The sequence below is a fragment of the Mangifera indica genome, chromosome 11, assembly GCF_011075055.1.
Source record: "Mangifera indica cultivar Alphonso chromosome 11, CATAS_Mindica_2.1, whole genome shotgun sequence".
NCBI lineage: Eukaryota > Viridiplantae > Streptophyta > Magnoliopsida > Sapindales > Anacardiaceae > Mangifera > Mangifera indica.
The window spans coordinates 5,203,396-5,230,499 of NC_058147.1; the positions used below are offsets into that span (position 1 = coordinate 5,203,396).

The 27,104-nt window shown below is 34.1% G+C and overlaps 5 protein-coding genes across 6 annotated transcripts; 3 read left to right on the forward strand and 2 right to left on the reverse strand.

Moving 5' to 3' along the window:
- Nucleotides 1-1,063: 1,063 nt before the first annotated feature.
- LOC123229485 (phosphatidylinositol transfer protein 3-like) lies at nt 1,064-5,174 on the forward strand. The gene is made up of 6 exons (XM_044655330.1): nt 1,064-1,203; nt 2,601-2,693; nt 2,826-3,002; nt 3,258-3,356; nt 3,817-4,059; nt 4,606-5,174. Exons 2-6 carry the CDS (start codon nt 2,619-2,621, stop codon nt 5,017-5,019), a joined length of 1,008 nt encoding a protein of 335 aa, XP_044511265.1. The 5' UTR covers nt 1,064-1,203; nt 2,601-2,618; the 3' UTR covers nt 5,020-5,174.
- Nucleotides 5,112-8,628, reverse strand: LOC123229484 (2,3-bisphosphoglycerate-dependent phosphoglycerate mutase 1-like). Of its 2 annotated transcripts, none has more exons than XM_044655329.1 (9): nt 8,459-8,628; nt 7,772-8,040; nt 7,245-7,468; nt 6,823-6,941; nt 6,550-6,706; nt 6,280-6,381; nt 6,041-6,160; nt 5,578-5,638; nt 5,112-5,468 (listed from the first exon to the last, which is right to left on the reverse strand). In XM_044655329.1, exons 2-8 carry the CDS (start codon nt 8,037-8,039, stop codon nt 5,594-5,596), a joined length of 1,035 nt encoding a protein of 344 aa, XP_044511264.1. In that variant the 5' UTR covers nt 8,040; nt 8,459-8,628; the 3' UTR covers nt 5,112-5,468; nt 5,578-5,593. The 2 variants fall into 2 exon arrangements, with proteins under 2 accessions (XP_044511264.1, XP_044511263.1); XM_044655328.1 differs by having other exon boundaries at nt 5,582-5,638; nt 8,459-8,627.
- Nucleotides 8,629-10,364: 1,736 nt separating this feature from the next.
- Nucleotides 10,365-11,550, reverse strand: LOC123229486 (pollen-specific protein C13-like). The gene is made up of 2 exons (XM_044655331.1): nt 11,279-11,550; nt 10,365-10,866 (listed from the first exon to the last, which is right to left on the reverse strand). The coding sequence occupies exons 1-2, from the start codon at nt 11,430-11,432 to the stop codon at nt 10,535-10,537; spliced, it is 486 nt and encodes a 161-aa protein (XP_044511266.1). The 5' UTR covers nt 11,433-11,550; the 3' UTR covers nt 10,365-10,534.
- Nucleotides 11,551-17,113: 5,563 nt separating this feature from the next.
- LOC123229487 (probable glucan 1,3-beta-glucosidase A) lies at nt 17,114-19,368 on the forward strand. Its single transcript, XM_044655332.1, has 7 exons — nt 17,114-17,304; nt 17,419-17,538; nt 17,626-17,823; nt 17,907-18,065; nt 18,149-18,318; nt 18,409-18,917; nt 18,999-19,368. Exons 1-7 carry the CDS (start codon nt 17,116-17,118, stop codon nt 19,178-19,180), a joined length of 1,527 nt encoding a protein of 508 aa, XP_044511267.1. The 5' UTR covers nt 17,114-17,115; the 3' UTR covers nt 19,181-19,368.
- A 5,459-nt stretch (nt 19,369-24,827) lies between these two features.
- Nucleotides 24,828-25,835, forward strand: LOC123229152 (FCS-Like Zinc finger 6). Its single transcript, XM_044654764.1, has 2 exons — nt 24,828-25,277; nt 25,400-25,835. Exons 1-2 carry the CDS (start codon nt 24,985-24,987, stop codon nt 25,557-25,559), a joined length of 453 nt encoding a protein of 150 aa, XP_044510699.1. The 5' UTR covers nt 24,828-24,984; the 3' UTR covers nt 25,560-25,835.
- Nucleotides 25,836-27,104: the final 1,269 nt, after the last annotated feature.

Genomic DNA, 27,104 nt, shown 5'->3' on the forward strand with positions numbered 1-27,104 from the left:
GATGAATCCAAATGAAGGTGGTGATCAAAGATAGGTTAGAGAGTTTCGTAAAAGTCATCAGTGGCTAAAGATATTGCTAGAGAGGAGTGGAAAGAAAACCCTAAATTTTGAAAAAAAAAATATGATTTTTCAAAATTACAAAAACTTTAATTGAGATGAAATTGTTATTTTTTAAAATTTAATGATGAAAATAAATAAATTATATATTTTTTAATATTATTATCAAAATAATGATTTTACCTCAACTAATTGAAAATTTTAATAAAAATTAACTTATAAATGAGATTTTGTGTTTTTAAAAATTAACAAATATCAATTTTGGATTATACTATACCTTGAATGGGAATAAGTCATTTGGCCAAAAAAAAACATGGAGGCTTCTTTGTTACTGTGTGTCAAACAAGAATCACTCTTTTTGAATTTTGGAATCAACAAGGTTATCTGCGTATACTGAATATTGTTGTGACTTGCCTGTAACTAGGGTTGAATTTGAGTTGAGTCGAGCTCAAGCTCTGTTCGGTTTGAGCTTAAGCTTGTTAAGCTCGTGAAAGCTAAGTTTAAATTCGATTTGAATTTAATTTGACTTATTTTTCGTTATTAAAATGACATCGTTTTAGTACATATTAATCAAAACAATGTCACTTTGTATCAAAATTTTTGATTAAAAAATTTGACGAGTAACTCCAACTTGACCAAGTTTGTATAAGATTGATTCATTTTAGACTCCTTAGAACTAAGCTTGAACCCGAGTTTGAATAAACTCAGTTCGAGTCCAGCCTTGCCTATAACAGGGACTATCTGACTCGATCACCCAAACTACCTTTTAATTTTGAATTTAGCCGGAATTTTTTTTTTTTGGGTAATTCATTCAAATGAAATTACTTTGCTTTAACATCAAAGGACATTTATGGAAAGGACCACAATGTCCACATGTACCTTCCATCGTCAACTGAAAATAATTCAAAATTTTTAAAGTTTTGTCTACATTACACCGCAGGCACTTGCCACTTCCCGGTTTCTTCAACGAGTGGATCCCAGTGAAAAACTCCATCAAAGAAGACAATCACGCTACATCTCGCAATTTTTTTTTTTTTAAATTGCACGATAACTCTTTCATAAGTTGACCTTGGTTTCCTGGTTTTCACTGATTAAGGAGCTCCCAAATAATTGTTCGTTTCAGGATTAAATTCTTCGATCGCTCAGGTTAGTGCCTCCCCTAAATCTTCTTCTTTTTAGCCTTTCATTTCAATATATATATGCGTTTTATAGAGCGTTACTCGTTAAAGCTGAGGTTCCGTGTTTTAAGGATGTTTTGGTTTGATCAGATTGTTCCATCTGGCTAAACCTTCTTGGATTAGTTAGATTATATTTTATATTTTGAAAATAAAAAATATATTTTTAGCATGTTGGATTTAGGCACGTAGCTTGATCGTTGAAGAAAGTATGAGCAGCTTAATTGCTGGTAATATCTGTTGTGGAATAGGGAAATATAACTGTTGTTGTATTGGAACCAAGTATAATTATAATTGCTTGATTCATTATATTCCAGTCTTATCAAATTGCCCAAATGTTAGTCTTTAGTGGTTGTTTGTAATTTAGGAGACGGGTAAGTTGTTGTTGTGAACATGTAAGCATTGTCATAGATGCATCTTTCACGCTGAGTATGAACTAATTATACTGAAATGGGGTGATAAAGCAGAGTTAAAGCCTCATAAATTATATATATTTGGTTAAGTTCTGCTGACTTTGTATATGGAGGAATATAATTCTTTTACGGTTTTTTAGTTGTAATGTACATAAACAGAATCAGTTATTTGTCAGCCAAAGAGGATATAGAACAGAAACAAACCACCGGAAAATATCTAGACTTTGGGAAGTAAAAGAAGAGAACGCGGACCTGATAATAGTTAGAAAGATTTCTATGTTCTGGGATGTTATTATTCATGTTCTCTATGCAAGATATTATAAAAACTTTTCGGTGTAGAATCTACGCTTTAACCCTCCTTTGATAAATACAGCCAATCAATTGGCGTACAAAGTGTGTCACTTTTTATTGTGAATGTCTCTTCATGTTTTGGATTTATTTTCTCATCATAAAAATTAGCACATATTTGTATGCTTCAGCAGCCTACCTATGTAGGCTTTTATTTAGAAAATTCTTTTGTGTGATTATTATTATTATTATTATTTTGTGTATGTATTGGTTACTTTCCTACATTTTGTCACAAACCAAATAAAGCATTAGTGTAATAATTTCTTTGAACTTGAATTATTCGCTAGGATCAATGATATATGCCAGATGCAATGCCAACCATTCAAAGTACCTTAATCTAATGGTCTAAGATTTCTGTAAGATTTCATTTTAAAAATGTTCACCAATAATATTAAGTATATTAGTATTTTGTGAAGACATTTGTATATCTTATAGCTGTTTATTGTTATGTTTTTGGTAAAGAATTATGATTTCTCTTTTTGGATAACGATGTTTACTTTTACATTCATGTAATAGTAAAGATGAAGGGATTAAAAGAATTGAGATGGAACAGTGACTCAGGTAGTCAACACCGAAGTTCTAAAATTTCCATTTCTTGACTCTACAGGGAGACTTCTTGTAAGCTATGAGCGACAGTATAAAGCAATCTCCGTCAAATGGTTGTGAGAAGCCCTTCTCATCTGAAGAGCAGCAAGCTAAGGTCATCTGTCTAATGAGCTTGATATCATTAGTTTTTACATGTTATATATTTACAGAATTGAGGCATGCAAAAGTCACTATGTGTGTCTAGAGAATAAGATGTGAACAACATAAAACCATTTTATATATGCAGATTAATGAGGTGAGGAAGTTGCTGGGGCCATTGTCTACTAGGTCATCTATTTATTGCTCTGATGCAGCAGTCTCAAGATATTTAACGGCACGGAATTGGAATGTCAAGAAGGCAACTAAAATGTTAAAAGAAACATTAAAATGGAGAGCAGAATACAAACCAGAAGAGATTCGTTGGGTACGCTACCGTGTATTTCCACCGGACTTTTTGGCTATGTTTAAGGCAGAATTCTCAGACCAAATATATTCTTCTTGGATAAGTTTTTATGCTATTTCTGAAGGTTAATGCTATCAGATCATCAGCAATAAAATGAAGCCTGATTATATTTCTGGTTACCTTCTATGTAGCTTTGATATTCCACTTAGATGAGGAAATGTTGTTTTTTATTTACTATTTATGCTTTTAACGTCTCTTTTTTCACTTGGGCTGTAGGATGAGGTTGCTCGTGAAGCAGAGACAGGGAAAATCTACAGATCAAATTATGTTGACAAGTATGGGAGAACAGTTCTTGTCATGAGACCTGCTTGCAAGGTTTGTTCTGGATAATCCCCTTTCTTTGTTTCTGTGATTATCTGGAAAGCAGCTATTTCCTATTGGTTGGAGACTATCCAGATCATCTGAATCTTTTAACTATTCAAGCACAGATTTCATCTTCCAGAAATAATTAAATTATTGAGCAGATCCCTGTCGCATAATTGTTTTTCTTTTTCTCTAATGAGGCTCATTAATCTGGACTGCTTTCTAGATTCTCTTCTGATGAATTATTAAGTTTGTAGCATTGAATGTATTAATTATAATGCATTGGTGGCAGAGGAAATCTTGCAAGGTTGTAAATGAAAATTGTAATAAAACTTTTTTTGAATATTTATTGATATTTGGCCTTGCAGGACCTTATGTAATACATGATTGTCGTGCATCGAGATTAAAAGTTTTGCAGAAGATTACTTATGTGTCTGCTGTTTATCATTTATCAAGTTTGTTTTGACTGCAGAATTCAAAGTCGACTAAAGGACAAATTAGATATTTGGTGTATTGCATGGAGAATGCTATTTCAAATATGCTACCAGACCAGGAACAGATGGTCTGGCTAATTGATTTCCAAGGTTTCAATTTATCACACATTTCAGTGAAGGTAACACGGGAAACAGCCCATGTTTTACAAGACCGTTATCCAGAGCGCCTTGGTCTCGCGATACTATACAACCCTCCCAAGTTCTTTGAACCATTCTGGACGGTAACCCACTTTACCTTGTCTATGATTCTTTCAAACTTCTCAGACAATAAGTGTGAAGTTGTCCACTTGGTGTTGCAAATATATTTAAGGATGTTAAGTAGGTTGCATGGCTGTATGCCAGCAACTTTGGTACTTGATACATATTCCATTTTAATATTTTGCTGCTCTAGATTGGGGAAAAAAAAAACTAATTTGAACATCAATATAAACTTGACATTTTTATTTAAGTATATGGGTGGAAAGCTTTAATGTTACCTACAAGTTAGTGTCTTGCTTATGAAATACGATTTCTTGGGTAGGTTCTAAACATCATTTAAGGGGCACATTCCAATGTGGCCTCTCTTTTATATAATTGAATACATTCACAGCATGTGTTTTGCCAGAACCATGTTCATATTATTTCTACCATTTCTTTGCCATGGCTGTTTGTTTGATTTGTATTTTTTGTTTACCAGTTTGTAACTTCAGGGTACATGCCATGACTGTTAGTTTGATTTGTTGTTTTTATGTACCAGTTTGTAAATTTAGGATAATGTCTTGCTGCAGGTGGTAAAACCCTTTCTAGAGCCAAAGACTCAGAATAAAGTCAAATTTGTTTACTCAGATGATCTCGACTCCAAGAAAATAATGGAGGAGCTATTTGACATGGATAAGTTGGAGTCTGCATTTGGTGGAAATGATAACTCTGGTTTCAACATCGATAAATATGCCGAGAGGATGCAGGAAGATGACAAGAGAATGCCCTCTTTTTGGGCAAAAGAAAAAGAAAGTCGTCCTCCAGTAGAACCCCAATCTACCCTCACTTTAGCTGCTTCCAATTCTTTTAACTTAAACTCTGATTCTGATATTTCTGACAAAGAGAAAACAGCTGCTTCGCCATCCGATGAAATAGACTCAGAAGCTGTGTCCCCAAATGAAATTACTGACTGTAGCAAGACTGTTGGGGGAGAAGCACATTAGGCTAAAGATGAAACAGCATAAACTGGCCCTGTTTTTGGGGTATGGTGACCATTGAAGCTTAACATATTCAGTAGAATGAGAATTAAACATCCTTTCTCAACTTGTATCTTATTATTGTGAACATTCAATGCATGAATTTTTTAAACTTGAGTTCATTTGATGGGGTTATCTTCTTGTTTCTCAATAGTTCTTCTCAAGAGGCACAAACAGGGGGTGAATTTGTCTTCTTTAAGTCCATCTTACAGAGCTCTTCTTTCACACAGACACAAACATCTACTCTGAACAAAGCCAAGGGCTAGTAACATCAACTACTACAAAGCAATAGCCAGTTTTCTGACCTGCTGGTTTAACTATAACCGGTAGGCTTTCAGATGGGTGTATTTCCTTCTTTTGTAATCCAACGATGGCACCAACAGGGAGGCAGATGTGATGAAATAAGTTGTAAGTCCCTGAAAACGCCATATAATGTGCCAGCTTATCTAACAACTCAGAAACTGATGTTGAAAACATATAACAGCAGCAACATAAGATGATGATAACCAGAAATTAAAAAATTACCTACATTTCAGAGACATTAATGAAGCATCTCATCCAACTTCTGCCGATATTGAGCTAAAGTCTGTAACTCAAACAGGAACAGTGTTAGGTGTCATATTGGTGGTTGCAGATCTTAAATTAACTCAAGGACAAAACAAGTAGACGCTGACAATTAACTGGAATAGACTAAACATTTCTTTCTTACACTCTTTTTTTTGTGAAATAGAAGGATTAGATCTGTTGCTATAGTTTTTTTATATCACTGATAAAGTAGGTTTAACTATGTTTTTCATGTTGCAGGGAGATTTCTGTTGAAATGGGGGCCATCATAAACAAAATCCATCACAATTTTGTTTATTTTCTTTCTCAGGTGTTGACTATTATTAGAGTCTTGGTTACTCGATCTATGTTGTGCCCATGAGTTATGGTATTATATACAAAGTACTGAATAAATCAAGAAAAAGAATGGGCCAAAGTTTTGTACCCTAGTATAAGCATAAACCCCCGCTTCTGTTGGTCCTACTGGACTTCCCCTTCTGATGAACTTTCCCTCTTTGAATATGTAAAGCATTGGCATTCCAGTTGATAATTCCAAACTGATTACCTGTTAAAAATTTGAAAAAGAAAATAGATTCAGAAGGGAGACAAGATTTGCTGAATACAAACAAAGAAAGTGCCACAAAAATGGCCTATATTGAAGCTTAAAGACAATAAGTCAATCACCTCCTGAGTAGTTAATTTGTCAAGATACATAATAACGGACCTCAGTGAATTGCCATGGGCAGCAATCATTACATGCTTTCCATCTTGAAGTTGGGGTTGAATCTGCAGTATGAAAGCTACAGCAATCAGATGTTATGAAATAATAATGATTTGGATCAAGAATTTTTGCAAACCAATGTCCTCAGTGAATTTATAACACATGTAAAGAGAAAAGAATTACACAAACAAATCATGAAGTAGATAGATATACAAAAGCAGAGTCTTGCATACCTGATCTCTAAAATAAGCAACAGCTCTTTCAGCACACATCTCCAAGCTCTCACCATTAGGAGGAGGAATGTCATAACTCCGTCGCCACACATGAACTTGTTCCTTCCCGTATCTATGAGCTGTTTCCTGCTTATTTAGACCCTGTAATTCCCCATACCTAAAGAGAACAAAGGCTTGTAGTTTGAGAATAAATAAAGGGCCACAGAAATGGGAAAAAAAAAAAAAAGGAAAGAGGGGTGGAGGCAAGGATTGTCAGAAAAGCAGACTATTTACATTCTTTCATTCAATTGCCATGCTGTTATAACTGGAATGGATTGCTTCATAGCGTCTTCACTGAAAATTTGACTCCAGGACCTTGCCTGTTCACTCTCGTTATGCATAATGATTGGCACCTGCCAGCAGATCAATGGTTAGCATGTTAGCAGTTTAAGAAATCACAGGATTCAGACCTCTTGTAGAGTCAAAAAAAAAAAAAAAACCTAATTCAAAGCAAGCTGTGAAGATATTTAAATATTTACACATGCATTTGGGTGGAAAAGAATTTTAAATATGCTCAACCAATAAAAAAATTTTGCACCAAAGAAACGTAAAGAGAGACTAACTTAAAGACGTGCCTATATCACTCTTGCAAGAAAGATCAATGACATAATTTACTTTTTCTGACACCAACAAGTCAAATGCCTATGTCATCCTACCTTCTTACGTCGGTGCTGGGTCATGGCAAGCATAGCAGTCATCTGTGCACGAATTAGTGCTGAAGTATAAATCATGTCGACAGGTATGTTTCTAATTCTCTTTCCAGCTTCAATAGCCTCTTCGACACCCTTCCTGGTTAATGGCACATCAACACAACCTGTGAACAGATTCTTTTCATTCCATAAAGACTCACCATGCCGAACCAGTATCAAAGCTGCTTCGCCTGTAATGGATTAGGAAATAAGTATCAGAGGTTTTCACAAAAAATCAGAAGTAAACAGACTCCATGTACCAACTAACAAGGGAACTCAACTTGAATAGAAAAAAAATAACAAAACCATACATTTGGCAGTGAAAGGTTTTCCCAACTGAGACTGACACAAAAATAGTTGTAAAATTTTGACAGACACAGTAAGAAAAAGGCTTTTCCAAGTTGATATGATGTATGGCAGAGATTTGATACATATACAATAATCCACTCCTCACCAACTTATATGAAACTTGAAGAGAAAAGAAGAATGCTCACTCGATTTCTTTTTGGAGTCACTGGTGTCGTTATCTGAGGGGGATGAAACATGATCCACCAAAGTTGGAGAAGCTGAAGCTTGAATAAATGCAAAATTCCTCTTGCCAGAGGCATAACTCCAGTTGCTTGACAATTCAGTATTGACTTTGAAACCTTTAGGAGTCAATCTGACCGGAACATTTCCAAATTCATGATGAGCTCCAAAAGTATTAAAAAGTGTATTGGACTGAAGAGTCCCAATGGCTGTATTTAAGACAGCAGTCACCATTCTGAAATTCAACATCAATACAAAAATTAAACAAACAGAATCCAAATATTTAATAACAACAACAACAGTGCATAAGTCAGAAGCAAATATTAGAAGGAAAGCTATCAGAAATCAGTAGTTGGACAGTGTAACGTCCGAACATTCTATATTCCTCTTCAATGGTGAACAGAGGAGTAGAAGCAAACAAGCCTAGCCATCACATTGCAAAGCGGTTTTTACATATTAAATCAACCTCAGGTGAAGCAAAATAAACGCCTTAATTCCAATGAATGACTACCTCTTCAGAATCATAACATTATAACTAACAGTAAGCGATTTAACTTATAACTAACCGATTAATCAACTGATTTAAGATTTCAGATGGAAGATCAATGCATCAAAATCATAAGACAAGGAAATAACAAATAGAAGAAACGAACCTGAAGACGAGAACGCGGCAACGGTTTAACAGAGGAAAAAGTGATAGAAAAAAGAAGGAAGTATTATGCCCTCCTAAATAGGGAGGAAGGTAACGGAGGCGAAATATTTAAAAAAAAGGGGGAAAATTCAGGGAGAAGGAGATGAAAGTTAAAGAGAAGTTACAACATGAATATTTCAAATTTCAGCATCAGGATCATATATGCCGTTGTTAGTTCTTTTTTCCTTTCAGGTATCGTTACAAATAAAACAGAATTTCGTGGCAATTCTTTTTGTGTTATTATAATTTATACTTTTGTGAGTTTTTAATTTATTTAATTTTTAAATAAAAATATTATTCAATAAATAAATAAATAAATAACCACCAACTAATACTGCGGTTTAATTTTTGAAACAGCCTTTATTGAGCACAGAACAAAACAAAAAGCAAGCAGCCTCTCCAAATAAACACAACGTAACACCCGCACTTCAGATAATAAACGTGGTTATGTGATGCGGATACGCGCGCAGTGAATTTGTTATGATTTGATTTGAAACATATTTATTATTTTATGATATACGACATAATATAAAAAATGATATATAAAAAAAGATATAAATTTAATATTATATGATATCATACGTATTTTATAATAGAATATATATTATTAATATATATTAATATATTATTTTATAAAAATATAATATTATAAAATTATATACAAAAAATTTTTAAATTTTAAAAATATTTATGACATAATAAATGAAAGACAGATAATTAAATTTGTGATATATTGTCCACCTGTAACGCATTCAACAACTTTGTTTCTCAGCTCCGACTTTGTTTTCTCCGCTTTTCCCTTTTGTTTTTTTGGGGTCTCTTTTATTTCTTTCGGGAAGAATTCCATTTAAAGTATAATACAAACAAGTCCGTTAGATCTGAGTTAAACATAAAAAAAAAAGAAGAAGAAGACGCCACATAAACTTGGTTTCTTTCAAGAGATTAAAATAATATCGTTAAAATATAATCTCTCCATCATTATTTTATTAAGTTAATAAAGTCTTGGAAGCTGTTAAAGCTGCATGGATCATTTATAAGAATAATTAGTTATAATTACTTAATTAAGGGAGTGTAAACGAAATTGACAAACATTCCAAGCGCTACATGAAATATTACCAAAGCTTAAATTTAAATACAAACTAAGGTCATCTCCTCTCCTTTTATAAAAATCTTAATGTTTTCAAGAAGGCAAACAAAGCATCTCATTATGTTATGCCATATTTAGGGTTGAATTTGCATATGAATTTAAACTCAAACTCAATTCGAATAAATCTAAAATGAGTTAATCACAAGCAAACTCAAGCCTATAACTTCACTATTTTCGAGTTTGAGCTTAAGCTTAAGCTTTGAAGTTTTTAACTCATTAAACTCGCTAATTAAAAATTTTGATACAAAATGACATTGTTTTAACTAATATGTATTAAAACGATGTCATTTTAATAACGAATTAATTAAAAATTCAAATTCAAACCGAACTCGAACTTAAAATGAATCAAATTCGAATTTATTTGAAATGAGCTCGACTAGTCAAATTTTGAGCTCAAACTCAATGACATACAAATCAAACTAAACTTAAACTCAATTTAAATCTAACCCTAATTATATCTATACATTTTTTTAGATATAATTTAAATACATAAATAATAAATAATATATTATTATATAATTAAATATTATTTTATTTTAAATTTAAAATCATTTAACCATATAATTATATAATAACCTTTTGTAAAAAAATCCGATTCATACAAAATATAAACCAGACTGGCCATAAGTAGCATGTTTGATTTAAATTACCTACATTCAAGGCAACATCAGACCAAATTTTAATTAAGACCTGCCAATCATTAGCTTATTTGCGCAATAACTTAACAAGCATCTGTATTTTAATTGTCGAGTCTCTTTAACAATCCTCTAGGCACAGAAACAGCAAACATCCAGAAATTAACAAATAATACTAGTATCGTATAGTAATAACAACAATAAAAGGGCACAGAAGGCCCAAATAATCAATTGAAAACCCATAAGCAACGGATCTCTACTCCTCATTATCCTCCTCCTGATACTGCTTCAGGATCTGAGCGCAGCCAGACAACGCCTTATCCTTCATGAAGCCCAAAGAATTGGCATAACGGAGTCGGGAGGCAATGCCATTGGAGTCGGTGAGGATGATCCGCGCACGATCACGCCCAGGGGAGACCACTTTGCAGTCTGCCTGGGGGCTGCTTACGAGTACAGCATCACAATACTGATCCCCATGGTCTTCGTTGACAGAAATCTTGTATGTTCCAGTGGAGTCTGTTGTTGCTTCCTTGCTGTAAACCAGCTGCATTGACTTCCTATCGTTGCATTCCACTCTAACCTTGGCTCCTATATTAACAATATAATAATTATCAACAAACCATACCTAATTCAATCCTATTCTTAATTATTTCGATACAACGAATAATGAAGATTTCGTCACATATTATACATTACCGCTGCTAGATCTAACAACTAATTACTTGAATTAACGATTATGTTATTAATTAAGAGTCACTTACACACAGCGAAACTTTAAGGTTAGTATGTTTGACAGTGAAAGTGTGTGCGATTAGCATGAATACTGAGCGAAGCCTTGGAAGAGTAGATAAGGTCAGTAACGGTGTGCTCTTTTAAGTATGATTACTGAGCAAAATCTTGACATAGGGGATACAGGAGAGAGGTGGCAGTAGAAATGCGTAGATCTAGCAATCTGATGAACAGATCCATTACTAGAAATAAAATAAAAAGCATCACGCACCTGCAATGTAGGAGATAGCAGAGGTCTCGAAACCGGCACGGCAAGCGTCACAGTACACGCGTCCCTGAACCTCGTAGGGGTTCCTGTTGGGGCGGGCAGCGCTGACAAGAGCAGGGAGGAGGCAGAGAGCGATGAAGAGCAAAGGTCTAGCCATTGTATAGACAGAACCAGAGATGAGACGAAGAGGGTGAACTGAGAATCAACTAAAATAGCAGGGAGATAAGGGAAAGCACAAAAAACGGAGTGATATAAGGCAATCAGTAAAGCGAGAGCGAAAAAGGAAAAAAATTTTAAAACAGAACCGCGTTAAGGAATGTTATTGTGTGTATAACAGTATTAGAATTTATCGTATGAATGGACACGTGTCGGTGTTGGAGCAGTGTGGTGGAATGTTTTGATGATTTTATTGGTTGGATTTAGAGGTTGCGGGGAAATTGAGTAGAATGGGCCATGACTCCGGAGATCTAATGATGAAGTGCAGCTGGCGCTGTCGGTGCCCACATGGGGTGGGGATGAAAGCGAGTAAGGTGAGCAAAGGATCAGCTGTATGCCAGCGTAAATGTGTGTGAATAACGAATTCGTCGCCTGTGATGCTTGTGACAGAATTTATTTTGACAAACTGAATAGATTTAGAGTTAATTTCTAAGTATCTTTATCGGTCAAGATTAATTGCTTGGCGAATTCTTGTTCGGAGCTAGTAATCTTTGATTGAACGGGCATGGCAGTGGCTATTAAGGTTAGATTCGAACTGAATTTATTTAAATTTAATTTAAATAAATCTAAAACGAATCAGTCATATACAACCTTGTTTGAAGTCGAATTACTCGTCAAATTTTTCAATTAAAATTTTTGATATAAAACAATATCGTTTTTAACTATTATATATTAAAACGACATCGTTTTAATAACGAAATAGTTAAAAACTCAAATTCGAAATAAATCGAATATAATTTGAATTGAGTTTGAGTCTAACTTTTACAAGTTCAAGTCAAACTCGAGTTTTACTATATACAAACCGAACTGAATTTAAACACAAATAAATTCAAACTTAATTCAATTTGAATCTAATCTTAATAGCCATATCACACTACCTCTAATATGGACTACCATGCTGGGTCAGTTTCGATATAACTCACCATGCTTGAGAGTCATACTTAAGTGGTGGATCGGCCCATTAATATATTAAAACCTGTAACACGGCTTTGAGACTACACTTTTATTGAGATAATCTAAGTGCTTCACAAAATCATACCGTTTATATATTTTTTAAATATTTTTATTATTTTTGCGAGTTATATTGAGTAGGACTGCAGGCCTTGCCCTAAGGCCTTTGGTACATTCCGGGAATTCATAGACTCATGCCCAAAAAAAGCTGCTTAGCTCAGCCAACCCCTGTCATGTCTAATTGAACCTCAATAACGACCCTATTAAGGGTAAAATTGCAAACACAGTTGACACTATTTTAACTTTTCTTCTTATACGCACAGTTTCAGTCCTTCCACACCAAACAAATTGATGTTGCCAAATTAAAATTCTCACCCCCATGAGCAAATCCCAATCGAAGCCAATGTTCGTGAATAACTTGGACAAGGCAGAATTATCAATCCTTAGGCCAACAGAGAGACGTGATTGCAAATCTCCATCAGCCACTTCTTCCCCATCCAAACTCACCTACTCCAATCTAACAATTACAATTCCATTTTCACACCAGTTTATACTTCTCTTGAATGGTTAAGGGCTGAATTCAATACATATTTAGAAGCTACAAATAGGTGATTTATATTTTACATCACTCTAAAATGGGGGCTAGATTGGTAAAAAGAAATGGGGTAATCATTAATAATTTAATAATAGATGAGGCCATAAATTGCCATTATAACTGGGGCGAGATCCTCCTGTTGCTAGGCCAATAAAAAAAGCCTTATTGATACGAGAATGGAGACCGATGAAGTAATTGGACTAACAAAAAATTGTACCAAAAAGTTTGGGTTGGACACGGGCTCTGGATTGACTAAATAATATTACATCTGGAGTCCAACTTTGGGTTGTGAGATTTGGTTTTAACTTTAGCTTTGGACCTTCCACATGTGCGTGTTACAGGAAGATTTTTATGTGAAACCGAAAATTTTATACTAGGTGCGTACGACCATACAGAGTTTGGCAAGAAGTAGTTTAGGCAAAAGCCTCGATGGGGACATCCAAGCATTAATCATCTGCTCTCAATGTGCACGTCTTGCATTCGAAGAGTTGAAAGACAGGCATTTTTATAAGCTTTCAACTACGTATTTAAGCCCATTTATTACTGGTCGGCCGACGCTTTTATTACTGTTATTTATTTATTTTTATTGGGTAAATTTTTTTTTTGAGTTGGATCGTTATATTATAATCAAATTAATTATATCAGATAAAATAAATTTTAAAATTAATAATTAATTTCATAATTATTAAATTAAATAAAAATTTGATTTTAATATTTAAAAAAAAATTTAACTAATACTCTGTTATATATAGAATTTTATCTTTTAATACTTATCTTATCCTTTTTAAGGTGCCGACGCTATTATTGGGAACGTAGATGAGAGCACAGCATAACCTTCCATCTTATTGTCCCAGTCAACCGCGTCCATTGGTGCAAGTTTTACTGAATTTTTGTCACGTGGCCTTCCATCGAACCCTATGCTTTGTATAAAGTCTCATTAATATTTTTGCATCTCGGTCAAAGAATCGATTCGGCCCCCATTGACTTTACATCTGAAAAAAAACTTTATAGTTGACTTTTGTGTTCAGGTTTTGTAAAGACAATTTTAGATTGAGGGATACAGGGTTGGTGATTCAAGTTGGGATCATTTATTTGGAAAGGTGAAATCGTTTTGTCAAACGATATATTATAAGCTATGGGCTAATCTTGGAATCATAATGATGACATTACTATAGAATTTTATTGTCGAATCATACTTGTTCTTATTATTCTTGTATCAAAAACAATAATCTAACATATATATATATTCAATAAAACTATGTATACCCACTTTAGGTATACAAATATGTACACATTTATATGTGTCATCATGTGATTGAATGTTTTTGAATTAAGAATAAAACAATAATCAATCATGTGATGACACATATGAGTGTGTATATATTTATATACCCAAAATAGGTACACATAGTATTGCTCTTATATATTTTTTTATCATAAAGATAATTAAAACAAAATTTCTAAACAAAGTGGAAGATCATTTTTAATATGATCATTTAACAGTAAGAATTATAAAGGAAATTGTTATGAAGTTTAACATGAAATTCATCATTAATGAGTTCAACTTTATGAAGTTACATCAACCAAAATTTGTATACGTATAGAGAAATCAACTACTTCTTGTTCAATTTGGAAACAAAAAACCCATGTTTTTTTTTTTTGCTAATTGAATCCTACTCCACCATCGAAATGGAGCACTCTTATATTTGTAAGATAAGTTGTTTATTATCAAAATGGGAATGATAAATGAACTAATCCACTACTTTTTATCTTATTCCATCCACTGAGTTCGTCTCCATTAACGCCAGGAACCCTTCCATTTGCATTTCTCCAAGTGACAAACCCATTGCTATTCTCTTTAAGTGATTCCAAATTATCTTTAACTATTAGCTTAGTTGATGCATATCTTTTTTTATTATCGAGGATCTCGCTCGTACTCATTGGATGGATAAATTCGGGATACAATAATTAGACTCATAATCATTATATCAGATAAATTAAAGTTTCACAAGTATGACAAAAACTCAAACCCAAATCTTTATCTTAAAAGTTTTAATATTTTATCAGTTTTACTAACCTTTATCATCTTTAGTTGATGCATATCATATAATGATTTGGTCAACTACCCAATATTTTTATGTACATTTTCTTATTGTTGAGTCGTTGACCATATATAAAATATAAGAGTTCCATCATTCTAGCTATCTTGTATAAAATACAAGGCATTTGTCATCAGAGGTTGGCCTAAGAACAATTTCACCGGCTTTCATCAATATACAGTCCTTAGAGCTTTACAGTTCCTTCGAACTCTGCACTTTTCGTCATTTGCTTGTGTACAGCATTTAATTAAATAGCAAAAATTCATGATTTTCGGCTTGGCTATGGTCAATGTTGGAAATTCAAAGTCAAACCATATTCTAAGGCTTCAATAGCGGTTTCCAGCTCTACCTAAAAGTAGAATTCATGGACTTGGAATATTTGAAACAAGAAAAATCAAGTTTGACATTTAACGTTAGACAAATGTCAACTCAATACATTATAAAGTAATATATAATTATTTATGTATAAATTTATGTTTATTATTTAAGCATATAGTTTTATTGATATAATTTGATAACTAATTATATTAGTAGTGTTAAAAAAATTTTATTAGTTCTTATATTGAACCCATATATTGATAAGACCACAACACTTGTTTTTACCTAAGGTATAGTAAAAACCTGAAATAATCTTCTCTAATTTTAGAAAATCGAAACACCCACTTATGAGAAAAGTTTGTTAAAAAATTCAATTAAAATTAAGGACAAAATCCTTATTTAACAAAAACTTTAAAAAACATAAAATTTATTATATTTTTTTTCTTAACTTTTAAAAACAAACAACTTTATCTCTGTCTAAAGTTTTCAAACTTTAAAAAATAGTCTTTGTCAGTAGAAAGAAAGACTGGTCATCGTTCGCCAGAGTGGGGAGGAAGAAAACCCTAAACTTAGGGAAAAAATACTACTTTTTAAAGTTTAAAAACTTTAAGTAGAGATAAAGTTGTTATTTTAAAACTTTGAGAGAGAATTTAATTAATTATATCTTTTTAAATTTTTTTTATTAAATAACGATTTTACCTTTAATTTTAACTGAGTTTTTTAATAAAATTTTGCTTACGAATGAGTATTTGAGTTTTCAAATGTTAAAAATGATCATTTTAAAATTTTATTATACCTTGAGTAGGAACTAGTCTTTTGTCTTATTAATAATGGTGTATTGTTGACACTTTGGGTAATATCATTAGAACCCATCTTGTTGTGATCAAATAGTGTAATAAAATTATTTAACTTTAGACACATTTCATTAATATTATTTTTGGTACAAATTTTTAATGTATAGGGACCATATTGTTTAGTTTTATTATTTATGGTGGGATAGGATAGAATATAATAAATATAATATAAATGAGTTAAATTTCCCAGTCTAAATGTAATTTTTGCTTCATTACTCATATCCCGTCACTGACTCATACAAACAGGTTTTCTTGGCAATTGAATTCTAAACGTGGAAGACGATCAACTACCTGATCTTGTGTTATTATAGATTCAAGTATATTTTTGTAAATAAGTTTTCTTTATTGATTTGCCATGAAATCTTGATTTGGTCGATTCTGGATTATCTCACCATTATAATTCTTACAAGCCGGACTGCCACAACTTTTCCATTTGTACTCCTCCCTTGTCCTGGTTAATGCACTTGTATTATCCTACCCTGAACAGAGTGTTGAATTATTCAAGCAAACTCGGTTCAAAGTTAAACTACTGACTGGCAGTCACTGAATATTTTTCTCAACTGAGTTGCGGAATAATCAAGATAAGCTGCACTAGAAAACTAATATTTTTCCTGGCTGGAATAAACAATGCATTGCACTGTGTGCTAAAGAATTTTTTTTTTTTTTTGGTAAGCATGTGGTAAAGATTATAAGAAGACAATAAAGTAATTGGCAAACGTTGAACTATTCTGATTGGTCCAAGTCTTGCATATGTCTACTTTCCTTGTATATATAGAGGCTACATCCGAGGGTTGAATATATTACCAAATGGCTTTCTACTCAACAAAGCCGTTGCTGAGCCTGTCTTTCTTGTTCTTTATGGTATCATATTCCTATGGAAGGGTAAACCTAAGCTCCACATTCAAAGTTAAAGCAGTTAATCTTGGGGGTTGGCTGGTGACTGAAGGCTGGATTAAACCTTCTCTTTTTGATGGCATCCCCAATAAAGACTTTCTGGTGTGTATAATGCTGAATCAACTGCACTTCAAACAAGGTTCTTATTTATATTCAAATGATAATATCTATGAAACATTGATTAACTTTAGTGTTATTTATGTTTGTGTTTATCAGGATGGAACGGCTCTTCAGTTTAAGTCAGTAACAGTAGGGAAATATTTATGTGCTGAGTTAGGTGGAGGAACGATCATAGTTGCTAACCGGACGGCTGCGTCAAGCTGGGAAAAGTTTAGAGTAACATGCTTTTATTGGCTATAAAATTTTATGAAATTGTATGCAACTGCGCAAGTTCACTGAGATATTTGTTGTTTTTGTGTATAGTTGTGGAGAATCAATGAGACCAGTTTTAATTTTAGGGTCTATGATAAACGATTCGTGGGACTTGACACCAATGGGAAAGGGATTGACTTAGTAGCTGTATCGAACACGGCTGGTAGCTCGGAGACGTTTGAGATTGTGAGAAACTCGGATGATGAGAGCCGAGTTCGAATCAAAGCACCAAATGGGTTCTTCTTACAGGTGATTTAGCCCTGGAGAATTATAGTTATGGAAAGCATGTAATTGTGTCTTTGAAGAAACTTTTGGAAAACATGAAATTTCAGGTGAAAACAGAGGAGTTGGTGACTGCAGACTATGCTGGGGGCGGTGGATGGGGTGATGATGATCCCTCAGTATTTGTGATGACAATTGCTGGAAGACTGCAGGGAGAGTTTCAAGTGACAAATGGTTACGGGCCAAACAAAGCCCCACAAATCATGAGAGTAAGAACATACATTACATACAATTTAAACTCATTTCAGATTAAAATGCTTCAAAGATGTGACTTTTGTGATATATGTTTCAGGAGCATTGGGCCACATTCATAGTTGAAGACGATTTCAAGTTTATAGCAGAAAATGGAGTTAATGCTGTGAGAATACCTGTTGGTTGGTGGATAGCAAGCGATCCAACGCCACCGAAGCCTTATGTTGGGGGATCCTTGGAAGCATTAGACAAAGCCTTCACTTGGGCGCAGTAAGGATATCTATTTCAGCATTCCAATTAACATTTCTGCTACTTCCACACAAGCTTAGGCTATGATGTTGTATTTTTGTGCCTTTTCAGAAAGTATGGAGTGAAGATCATAATTGATCTACATGCGGCACCCGGCTCACAAAATGGGCTTGAACACAGCTCTTCCAGAGATGGCTCTCAGGAATGGGGCTTAACAGATGAAACCATACAGGAGTCTGTTTCTGTTATAGACTTCTTAACCGCAAGGTATGCCAAGAGTCCAAGTCTTTATGCTGTTGAGCTTCTAAATGAGCCTCTTGCACCAGGAGCCACTCTAGATATGCTTAACGAATATTACAAGGCTGGTTATAATGCTATACGCGAACACTCTTCTACAGCTTATGTTGTGATGTCAAATCGGATAGGAGCATCTAATTCTACTGAGCTTTTCCCTGTAACCAGTGGCTTAACTAGAGCCGTGATTGATGTACATTATTACAATCTCTTTTCGGATATTTTTGATAACATGACTGTTCAGCAAAACATAAATTTCATCAACATAAATAGAACTGCACAGTTGAATCAAGTCACCACATCAAATGGACCTCTTACTTTAGTGGGTAAGTCTCAATACTTTGAAACTTTTCATTTTGGCCATGCCTGTAATTGCTTGTTTATTTGTTCTGTTTCTTTGGGTTCAGGTGAATGGGTTGCTGAATGGCAAGTCAGAAACGCAACAACAGAGGATTACCAAAGATTTGCCAAGGCCCAACTAGAGGTGTATGAAAGAGCAAGTTTTGGCTGGGCTTATTGGACTCTTAAAAATGTAAACAATCATTGGAGCTTGGATTGGATGATTAAAAATGGTTACATTAAGCTTTAGATAAGATCATCAATTAAGTCGGCCCCCTTCTTAATTCTTGTTGATTTATAAACACAGGCAGGGATGACCCAAAATATGTTCACCTTCTTCTTTTCTAGTATACTTTCAACAACAGCAAAATAAATAGAAAATTTCCAATCACCAATTGTGGCCCTTGCACCAATGAATTCAAGAATAAGATTAAATGGCTGAAACTGCATTGCACGGCTACATAAAGCCACCACTATCATCTGCACTGTAAACGTTAAGCTGGGTTCTGTCAAATGGAATCCTAAGGAGAAAAAAGGAGGCCAGAGATAATCAATGTGTGCATTGTATCTCTCAGGCCTATATTAAAAGCAGTGATGCGGATGAATCAAATAAATGGAGTGGATTTTAGATGCTAGAAATATTATGTGTTCTTGTGGGCAGCAAGCCAACCTTTTACCCAACAAACTAGACTCAAAGAAACAAGCTTTTTAAGTGGAATCCATAGCCATAGAAGAAGTGGCAGCCTCTCCCTCGCGGTCGCTGCCTGGCACAGCGTTTTTGCATCTATCTTTCTTAAGTTTTTGTCCAAATGAATTCCGTTGCACCCCCAAGGTTTGGCACAAATAGAATTTCCCACCCTTTGGTGACATAAATAACATTTGTTCACCCAAGAAAAATAAAAAATCAGACAAAGATTGATCAACAATTCACCATTTCACCTGCATCTTCATCTTCCTCACGAGCATATGCCATTTCTGATACAATCTCTCTCACGCTTACCAACATTCACCATTTCACCTCCATCTTTGTATTCCTCTTCACCCTCCCCCTCACTTCCTCTCCTCCACTCCAAATCCTCACCCTACCAAATGCTCCTCTAAACTTCTCAATGGTCTCCACCCATTTGTTCTCTCAGTTTCTCTCCTCTTTTCCCTCCCAATCCTCTTCCTCCATGCCCCTGCATCTTCTCCCTTCACTCTTTTGTCCTGTCAATCCCTCTTCTCGATTAACTCGAAGACCTCTCCCTTTTTAATGGTGTTGCCTCTTCCTTCTCTCTTTAAATACCACGCCAACAAAACCATATGGAGGATATTGGTCAAATAGGAACTTTGAGTTAGGATTTTTAAGGAAATGATGAGATTGATCTCTACTCCTTTGGAACAGTTCTTCATGCTTGTGTTGGGTTTGACAACTTCGAGATTAGGGAAGGAGATACATTATTAGTATGTGAGAAAGCGTGATTGGAGAGATGTTATTGTAGAATTAATATTAATTGAACTTTATGCAAAATGAGGTTCTATTGATTTTTCATATCGAATGGTGGGGTTGTCAGTCTTCATGGTTTCGAGGTTCTTGAAGGTTTTATCAATGGAAGATTTGAGGTATTTATAAGATTTGGTGTAGAAAATGAGGATCCAAGAAATACATTCACAGATGATGACGGTGCAAAAGAAGATGCCGACGACTGTGAGGCTATCAAAGTATTAAAGGAAGGAAAAGATGGATGAGGCGCGAAGGAGGGTTTGGTGGTGGAGAATGGCCTAATAAGGGTTTGGTGGCGGCATGAAGGTTGAATATATGAGGATAGGCTAAAGAATCTAGTTCACAGGGAATATAGCCATGCAGAATTTTCTAGGAAATTGTGATGTCAACGACTCGTGGATCAAGAAAGCCGGAAATGTTCATGCATAACACGTTAGACAAGTGATAGAGTGTAAAGTTGTTCTTGTTCCATTCGGAGAAAACATAGTCCATAGTGTTGTTCTTGTTCGATAGTTGCTCAATGACTGATTTGACTGAAAGTAGAGTGAGGCCATCAAGCAAGAGAGAAAAAAGAATTGAAAGAAGGAAAAGGAAAGAAACAACATAACACATAAATGATTCTTCATCTTGGTTCATTTGGCAAGAAAATTAAATAAAAATTAAAAGATTGAAGAATGAAGAAGTATACCTAGTGAATAAAAGACCAAGGAGAAGCAATCCCGACAATTAAAAAGAGGGGTGATAGAGTGAAAATGTTAATTGCATTTAGTTAGAAGTAATATGACAAATTCTGAAAAAAATAAAATAATTAGGGTTAATATAATAATTACAATTTGTATATCCATGTCAGAGTCTTTTCATCAATAAAATTTGAATTTTGGTGAAAAAGTATAATTTATATTATTAAACAATAAAAAGATTTTCCTAAACTAAATCTCGAGTGAAAAAATATAATTTACTCTTCTTGTCCTTTCTTATGTTGGTGGGAAACATTCATTTTTACAATAAAAATGAAATAAGATTTTTTTCCTTAACAGCCAGCAAAGGCAACATTTAGTGTAGTTTTTTTTTTTTTTTTGGACTTTCATACATAGCTAATACAAGATTCAATTGGAGATATTTAATGTATGAATTGTGATGGTGGGTGCCGTGCAGTGTTGCCTCCAAGTCATTGCTGCAGAAGCAAACTTTGTGTTATGCTCCATCCATCTGCTTAATTGCCCGCTTGGGGATGAATACGTAGCTGCTAAGCCATTATTTTGTTTAATAAATCTGTAAGCAAATAATCAAGAGAAGAAACGATTTTTCAGGTGTGTGGGCATCTTAACGTCATGTGAGCTGGCACATGTGTAAGGTCCTCAAGCTCTGGCTAGGACCATTTATTTAAAATGCCCAGCTCAAGAGACCTAACTACAAGTGATAGTTCTTTATAAGTCAATGGGGACACTTCCATAAATAGAAAAAGAAAGAACAAGTTTTTAATAAGGAAAAGTGGGTCAATGAGAAACGCGAGGATGGGAAATTAATATTGAAAAATCATTTCCTAATTTATATCACCAAGTGGGAAGAAATAATATAGTTTTACAGAGTATGCGTCAATTCCATTTATTGCTTATGAAAGATGAAAGTAAGGATCTTTTTTCACGCTTTGGTGCATATAAAGATGGTGTGAGGGCTCAAGACTGGAAAGCGTCATAGGGCTTTGGATATAGACATGGTTGATGGACATGCTTAGGAGTGAGTGGGCGTGATTGTTGGTTTTATGAGTATGTTATTATTTGTTGGGGGCACTCCTACCATGGGGTGCATGCAGTGTAGCTGAAAGGCACATTAAAGGGGGATGAAACATCTTTACACAAATTGGTCGTAGTTAGAGTCACTCCCTTAATGAGTTCAAGATAGAACAAAACTAGTTACTCAAACTATAATATAAACATATGCAAGACTAATATTTGAGAAGATAATATCAAAAATGTCATGCAGATAAGTTGAAAATTTTAGTCAGTGATATGGACTCCATTAACAAATATACAAGAAACCTCTTAATAATGGTTAGATAGATTCAGGTTAATATAATACTCTCTTCTCTTAAGCAGAAATCCATGAAATTTACCCTTTATAAAAGGTACTAAAAGCAAATAAATACCGATGGCTAAGAAGACTCACATAGATAGTGGATGACCCAGGTCGGAGCCCGACCCAATGACTATCTTCTGGTGACCTGGTGAGCATCTTCCACTAAAATTTGAAGCATGACTAGAATAAAATAAGCCCACCACATGCCAGTGAAGTAGAGAAAACAATCAATTTTTTAACAGGATGATCATCAACTTGCACTCGTAAATTAAATAACATAGTCCACCATAAATTTAACTCTTTATGATTCTCCCTTGTACCTCTGTCTTAGCTCACCATCCACTAAAGGTGGACATCCAATATATCAATTGCACTCTAGAAGCCAGCCATGCAATCAAAATCTTATAAAAAGTTTTAGATGTTAGCTCCTCTATTGTGCTCCAACTGAGGTGATGTAGTCAGGTGGTGGATACGAATTGACCTGAGTTTGAATACTCATTAACTCAAATTTGATTTAAATAAAAAATAGTTGAGTTTGAGTTTGATTCGAATTTGTCAAACTAATATTAAAGGTGGCTCAAATTTGGTTCGAATGAAAATGGTTTAACTCAAATTCAGTTCAAGTTTGACTTGAATTTATGGTTAAAATTCATGATTCGGATATTTATCTTGGATTCGTTGTTTGAATTTATAATTTTTTTAATAAAACGACGTTATTTAACAATTATTTAACATAATTCAAATTAAATCATGAATCAAATTTGAACTTAATCAAACCGTCTATTTAGCTAGAGAGCCAAACAGAACTAAACTCTTTCTAGCTGAAGTTTGATTTGATTTTAAAACGAATCGAATTTTTTAACTCAAACTCGATTATATTCAAAATAAACGAATTTAAATTAGTTCGAATCAAGTCTAATGGATTTCTGAGCTCGAATCAGCTTGATTAAGCTCCAACACTAGATGCAATTCTAAATTTAAAGCTAGAAAATCCTCCCTCTTAGCTCTCTCATAAAGTTAAATGGGGAATGGCGAATGTTTTTAATAAAAAGGGCTTACTCAGATCCTCAACTTTCCACTTCAATTTGCGTTGATTTATTGTCGTTTGTCAAACAACTGTTACTGTTAATGTAACTGTAACAAATCTCAAATGACTAATATAACCCCGAGAATATTTGGCGAGTAGTATGGACTGGAAGAGATTTATTAAGTGATAAAATAATTGGTTTGCCGGGGGATTAGAAGGCAATCGCACGTGCAACAAGATTATAAATTTGCAAAACAAACCAATTGGAAGATAGCAACTGGGCAGACCAGGGGCTGGGCTCAATTTCCAAAATAATTGTTGCACGTATGAGCTGAGGAAGATGACTCCTCACAAGACCACAACTGATCCAGATTCCCCTGCTTGATGTTACTTTAGCTGCATTTGTGGCCTTGTACACACAGAAATTCTACTGCCGCTCAGTCCGTTGCTAGCTGTACTTGTCCTTTTAAATTAACCATCAGACATTTTTGCTTGCTAGGATAAAAAACGAGAAGAATATATACTGAAGCTGATGGAGGTAAAAAAAGAAAAAAAAAATTACTATTTATATATATTTTTGATATATAGTTTAAATATATAAATAATATATTATTATATTATTAGATATTATTTTATTTTTAATTTAAAATTATTGAACCATATGATTACATATTAACTATATATTTAAATTATGTATAATATATATATATATATATATATATATATATATATATATATATATATATATATATATATATATATTTAGAGTTTTAGTGGAAAAAATAACCACACAGTTCAAATTTGCATGGCAGAGAAGGATTACAGGTAAGGATGATCAAAATTTTTTGGTAATTGAATTGAATTAATTTTTTATCTGAGAACTGAATAAAAAATAAAATATTTAAAAATTTGGTTTAAATACTGATTTAAAAATATAAACAATTGATTTTTTTTTAAATTTGATTATTAGTTTATTTATTTTTTAAAAATGATTAATTGAATCGGTTGTAAAAAAGTTAAATAATTTGTTTTGATTATTTAAATTTAAAATTAATTAATATTTATATTTGTTCAACTTAACTGTATAATATTTTTCATTAAAAAAATTTAATTTTTATTCGAAAAATTATCAAATCAGTTTAATAACCCAATTTTGAACCTCCCTCATGGCAGGAGTGGTAAAATTCACAAAATTTGATTGCAGTCATATGACAGGTGGACAGCATCCAATGGCCATGAGGAAAGCTGACGTGGATTTTTCCATGATGCAAAATAACTTGTTCAATATAAAAATTGAAGGCCTCAGATCCAGTTTCAGGTTTCTGGCTCTTCTTTTATATTCCCAATCCCCGTTTTGCCTTTACTTCTCCCACTTCCCACCTCCAGTATCATCATTATCACCATCTTCTTCTTTTTCTTGGTGGCTTGTATAAACATATAAAACCACAAATCAAGAGAAACTAAAGATATGTTGGGAAAGAGGCCTCGTCCTCCAATGAAGAGAACAACAAGCCTAAGTGAAATCACCTTTGATATAGGTGAACCAGCGCCTGTTTCAGATAATCATCACAACAACCCCTTCAATGTTACAACTCCGCAGAAGCAGCAGGGTTTAGATCAACGTCTCTTGTCCATGGTCTCGCCTAGAAGTAATAATAATAGGAGACATTCATATGATGTTACTAACTCTGATCACTTCTTGAGAGCTTGTTGTCTCTGTAAACGTAGATTGGTGCCCGGCCGTGACATATACATGTACAGGTATTCATCTTTCTTTAGTTCGAGCTTTGGTCTTCATTGCCATTGAAAGCCCACCTCTTTATATATATATACTCTTGTGCAAGTTCTTCGCTTGATTTAGATTTATTTTCATTTTTGTGCAGGGGAGATAGCGCTTTTTGTAGCCTGGAATGCAGGCAACACCAGATGAATCAAGATGAGAGGAAAGAAAAGTGCTCCTTTGCATCAGCAAAGAAACAAGCTGCAACTCCCAACAGCGGATCCCAAGTTTCCGCCAAGAGTGGGACCGTGGCGGCTGTGTAAAACGATGGATCATCCACCAGAAAAAGAAAAGAAAAAAAAAAAAAAGATTTTTAGCCGCTTATGTAAATCTAGGACCAGCAAAACTTGGGGCTGCTATAAATTAGAAAAAACCTAATCTCTATGCAAATGGGTTATTAGTTTTGAATGAAGTTGCTCTTTTATGTGAATCTGAGAAGCGCCTGCAAATATAAATCAGTCTGTAAACCTGTTCTTGTTTCCTACTTTTTGGATCTGTTTCTAGCTAGTTTCAGATGAATTAAAATTACAGATTCACAACTTTTCTCTCTTCTCAACTTGGTTTGATTGTTTATTTTATGTTCAAGTGGTTAAAAAAAATAAATGAATGGCCCGCCTTTTCTCATATTGAGAGATTCCCGTCGTTATCTTGCGGTGGCACCTGCCTTTTCTGATAGATACAATATGCCCACAGAGTTGTGAAGAATTATTCGCTATCAAAATAATGTTCCCCAAAATCACTCTCTTTGTTTATATGGTTGGTGCAAATTGAGAGTAGAATATTGCAGATATTTTAAAACAATTTGTTTCATTACTCCCCATGTGACAAGTTTAGTAAATTAAATCAAAATATTCCGATAATTAAAAAAATTTATTCTGATGCTCGAAATGTGAATTATGTGACCCAAGGGCTTGCGAATAAAGGTTGGGCAAATGAATGTCTCCTATTGGAACATTGATGAAATGACAAATTTTCGTAAGGTTTAAAAGTTCCTTTCCTCCTGTTAGTGAAATCTGTAATATTTTATGACAAATTCAGTAAAAAGATGAGAATACCTTGTAAAGATTGACCGTAAAATTTTAATTTTCGTGTAATTATTTATATGCCTTTTTTTAAATTACTAAAAAATTATTGCGCAAAAAGAAACCTTAATTATTTCATCCTTCTCCTCTCACGACTTCACCTCTTCGAGGTCAACATCCTAACAAAATCCAGGGTGTCTAGACTCACCAATTGCAACATTTCTTCTCACAAAACCCTTACATTCTAATAATCAATTTCTCTCACTCAATTTCAAGCAAACGTGTTTGATTTTCAACGGGGATAAACTTGTTTTTTCTGATGATTGAACTTTTTGATAATCACAAAGCCATCAGAATTTCTTATTTTTTAAGCCATCAGACTTTCTAATAATCACAAAGCCATCAAACATGAAACATGACCCAATGCGCCTCCAAAGTGTGGTTGTGGTAGACCGCCAAAACCAAAGAATCCACTGGCACAACCCACATCCTGGCTCCGACTAAGCCTGAGGGCCACCCATATAAGGATCCCAATGCTCCTCCAAAGCTAGTGAAGCCTAAGGTAGCAACTGGAAAGTGGGAAGCCTAGGGGACGGCAACTGAAGACGGCCAGGGCTTCATGTGGGATAAGTGGACACACTACATCGACCGTGATCAAACCTCCATTGATTAATGTGAGCGTTGAACATCAACCTCATACCTTTGATGGTATTGCTGTTTGTTGCTTACTGGTCGGTTGATTGTTGCAGTGTTAGTAGAATTTAGCAGTGTTGTAAGTTCGTTTAT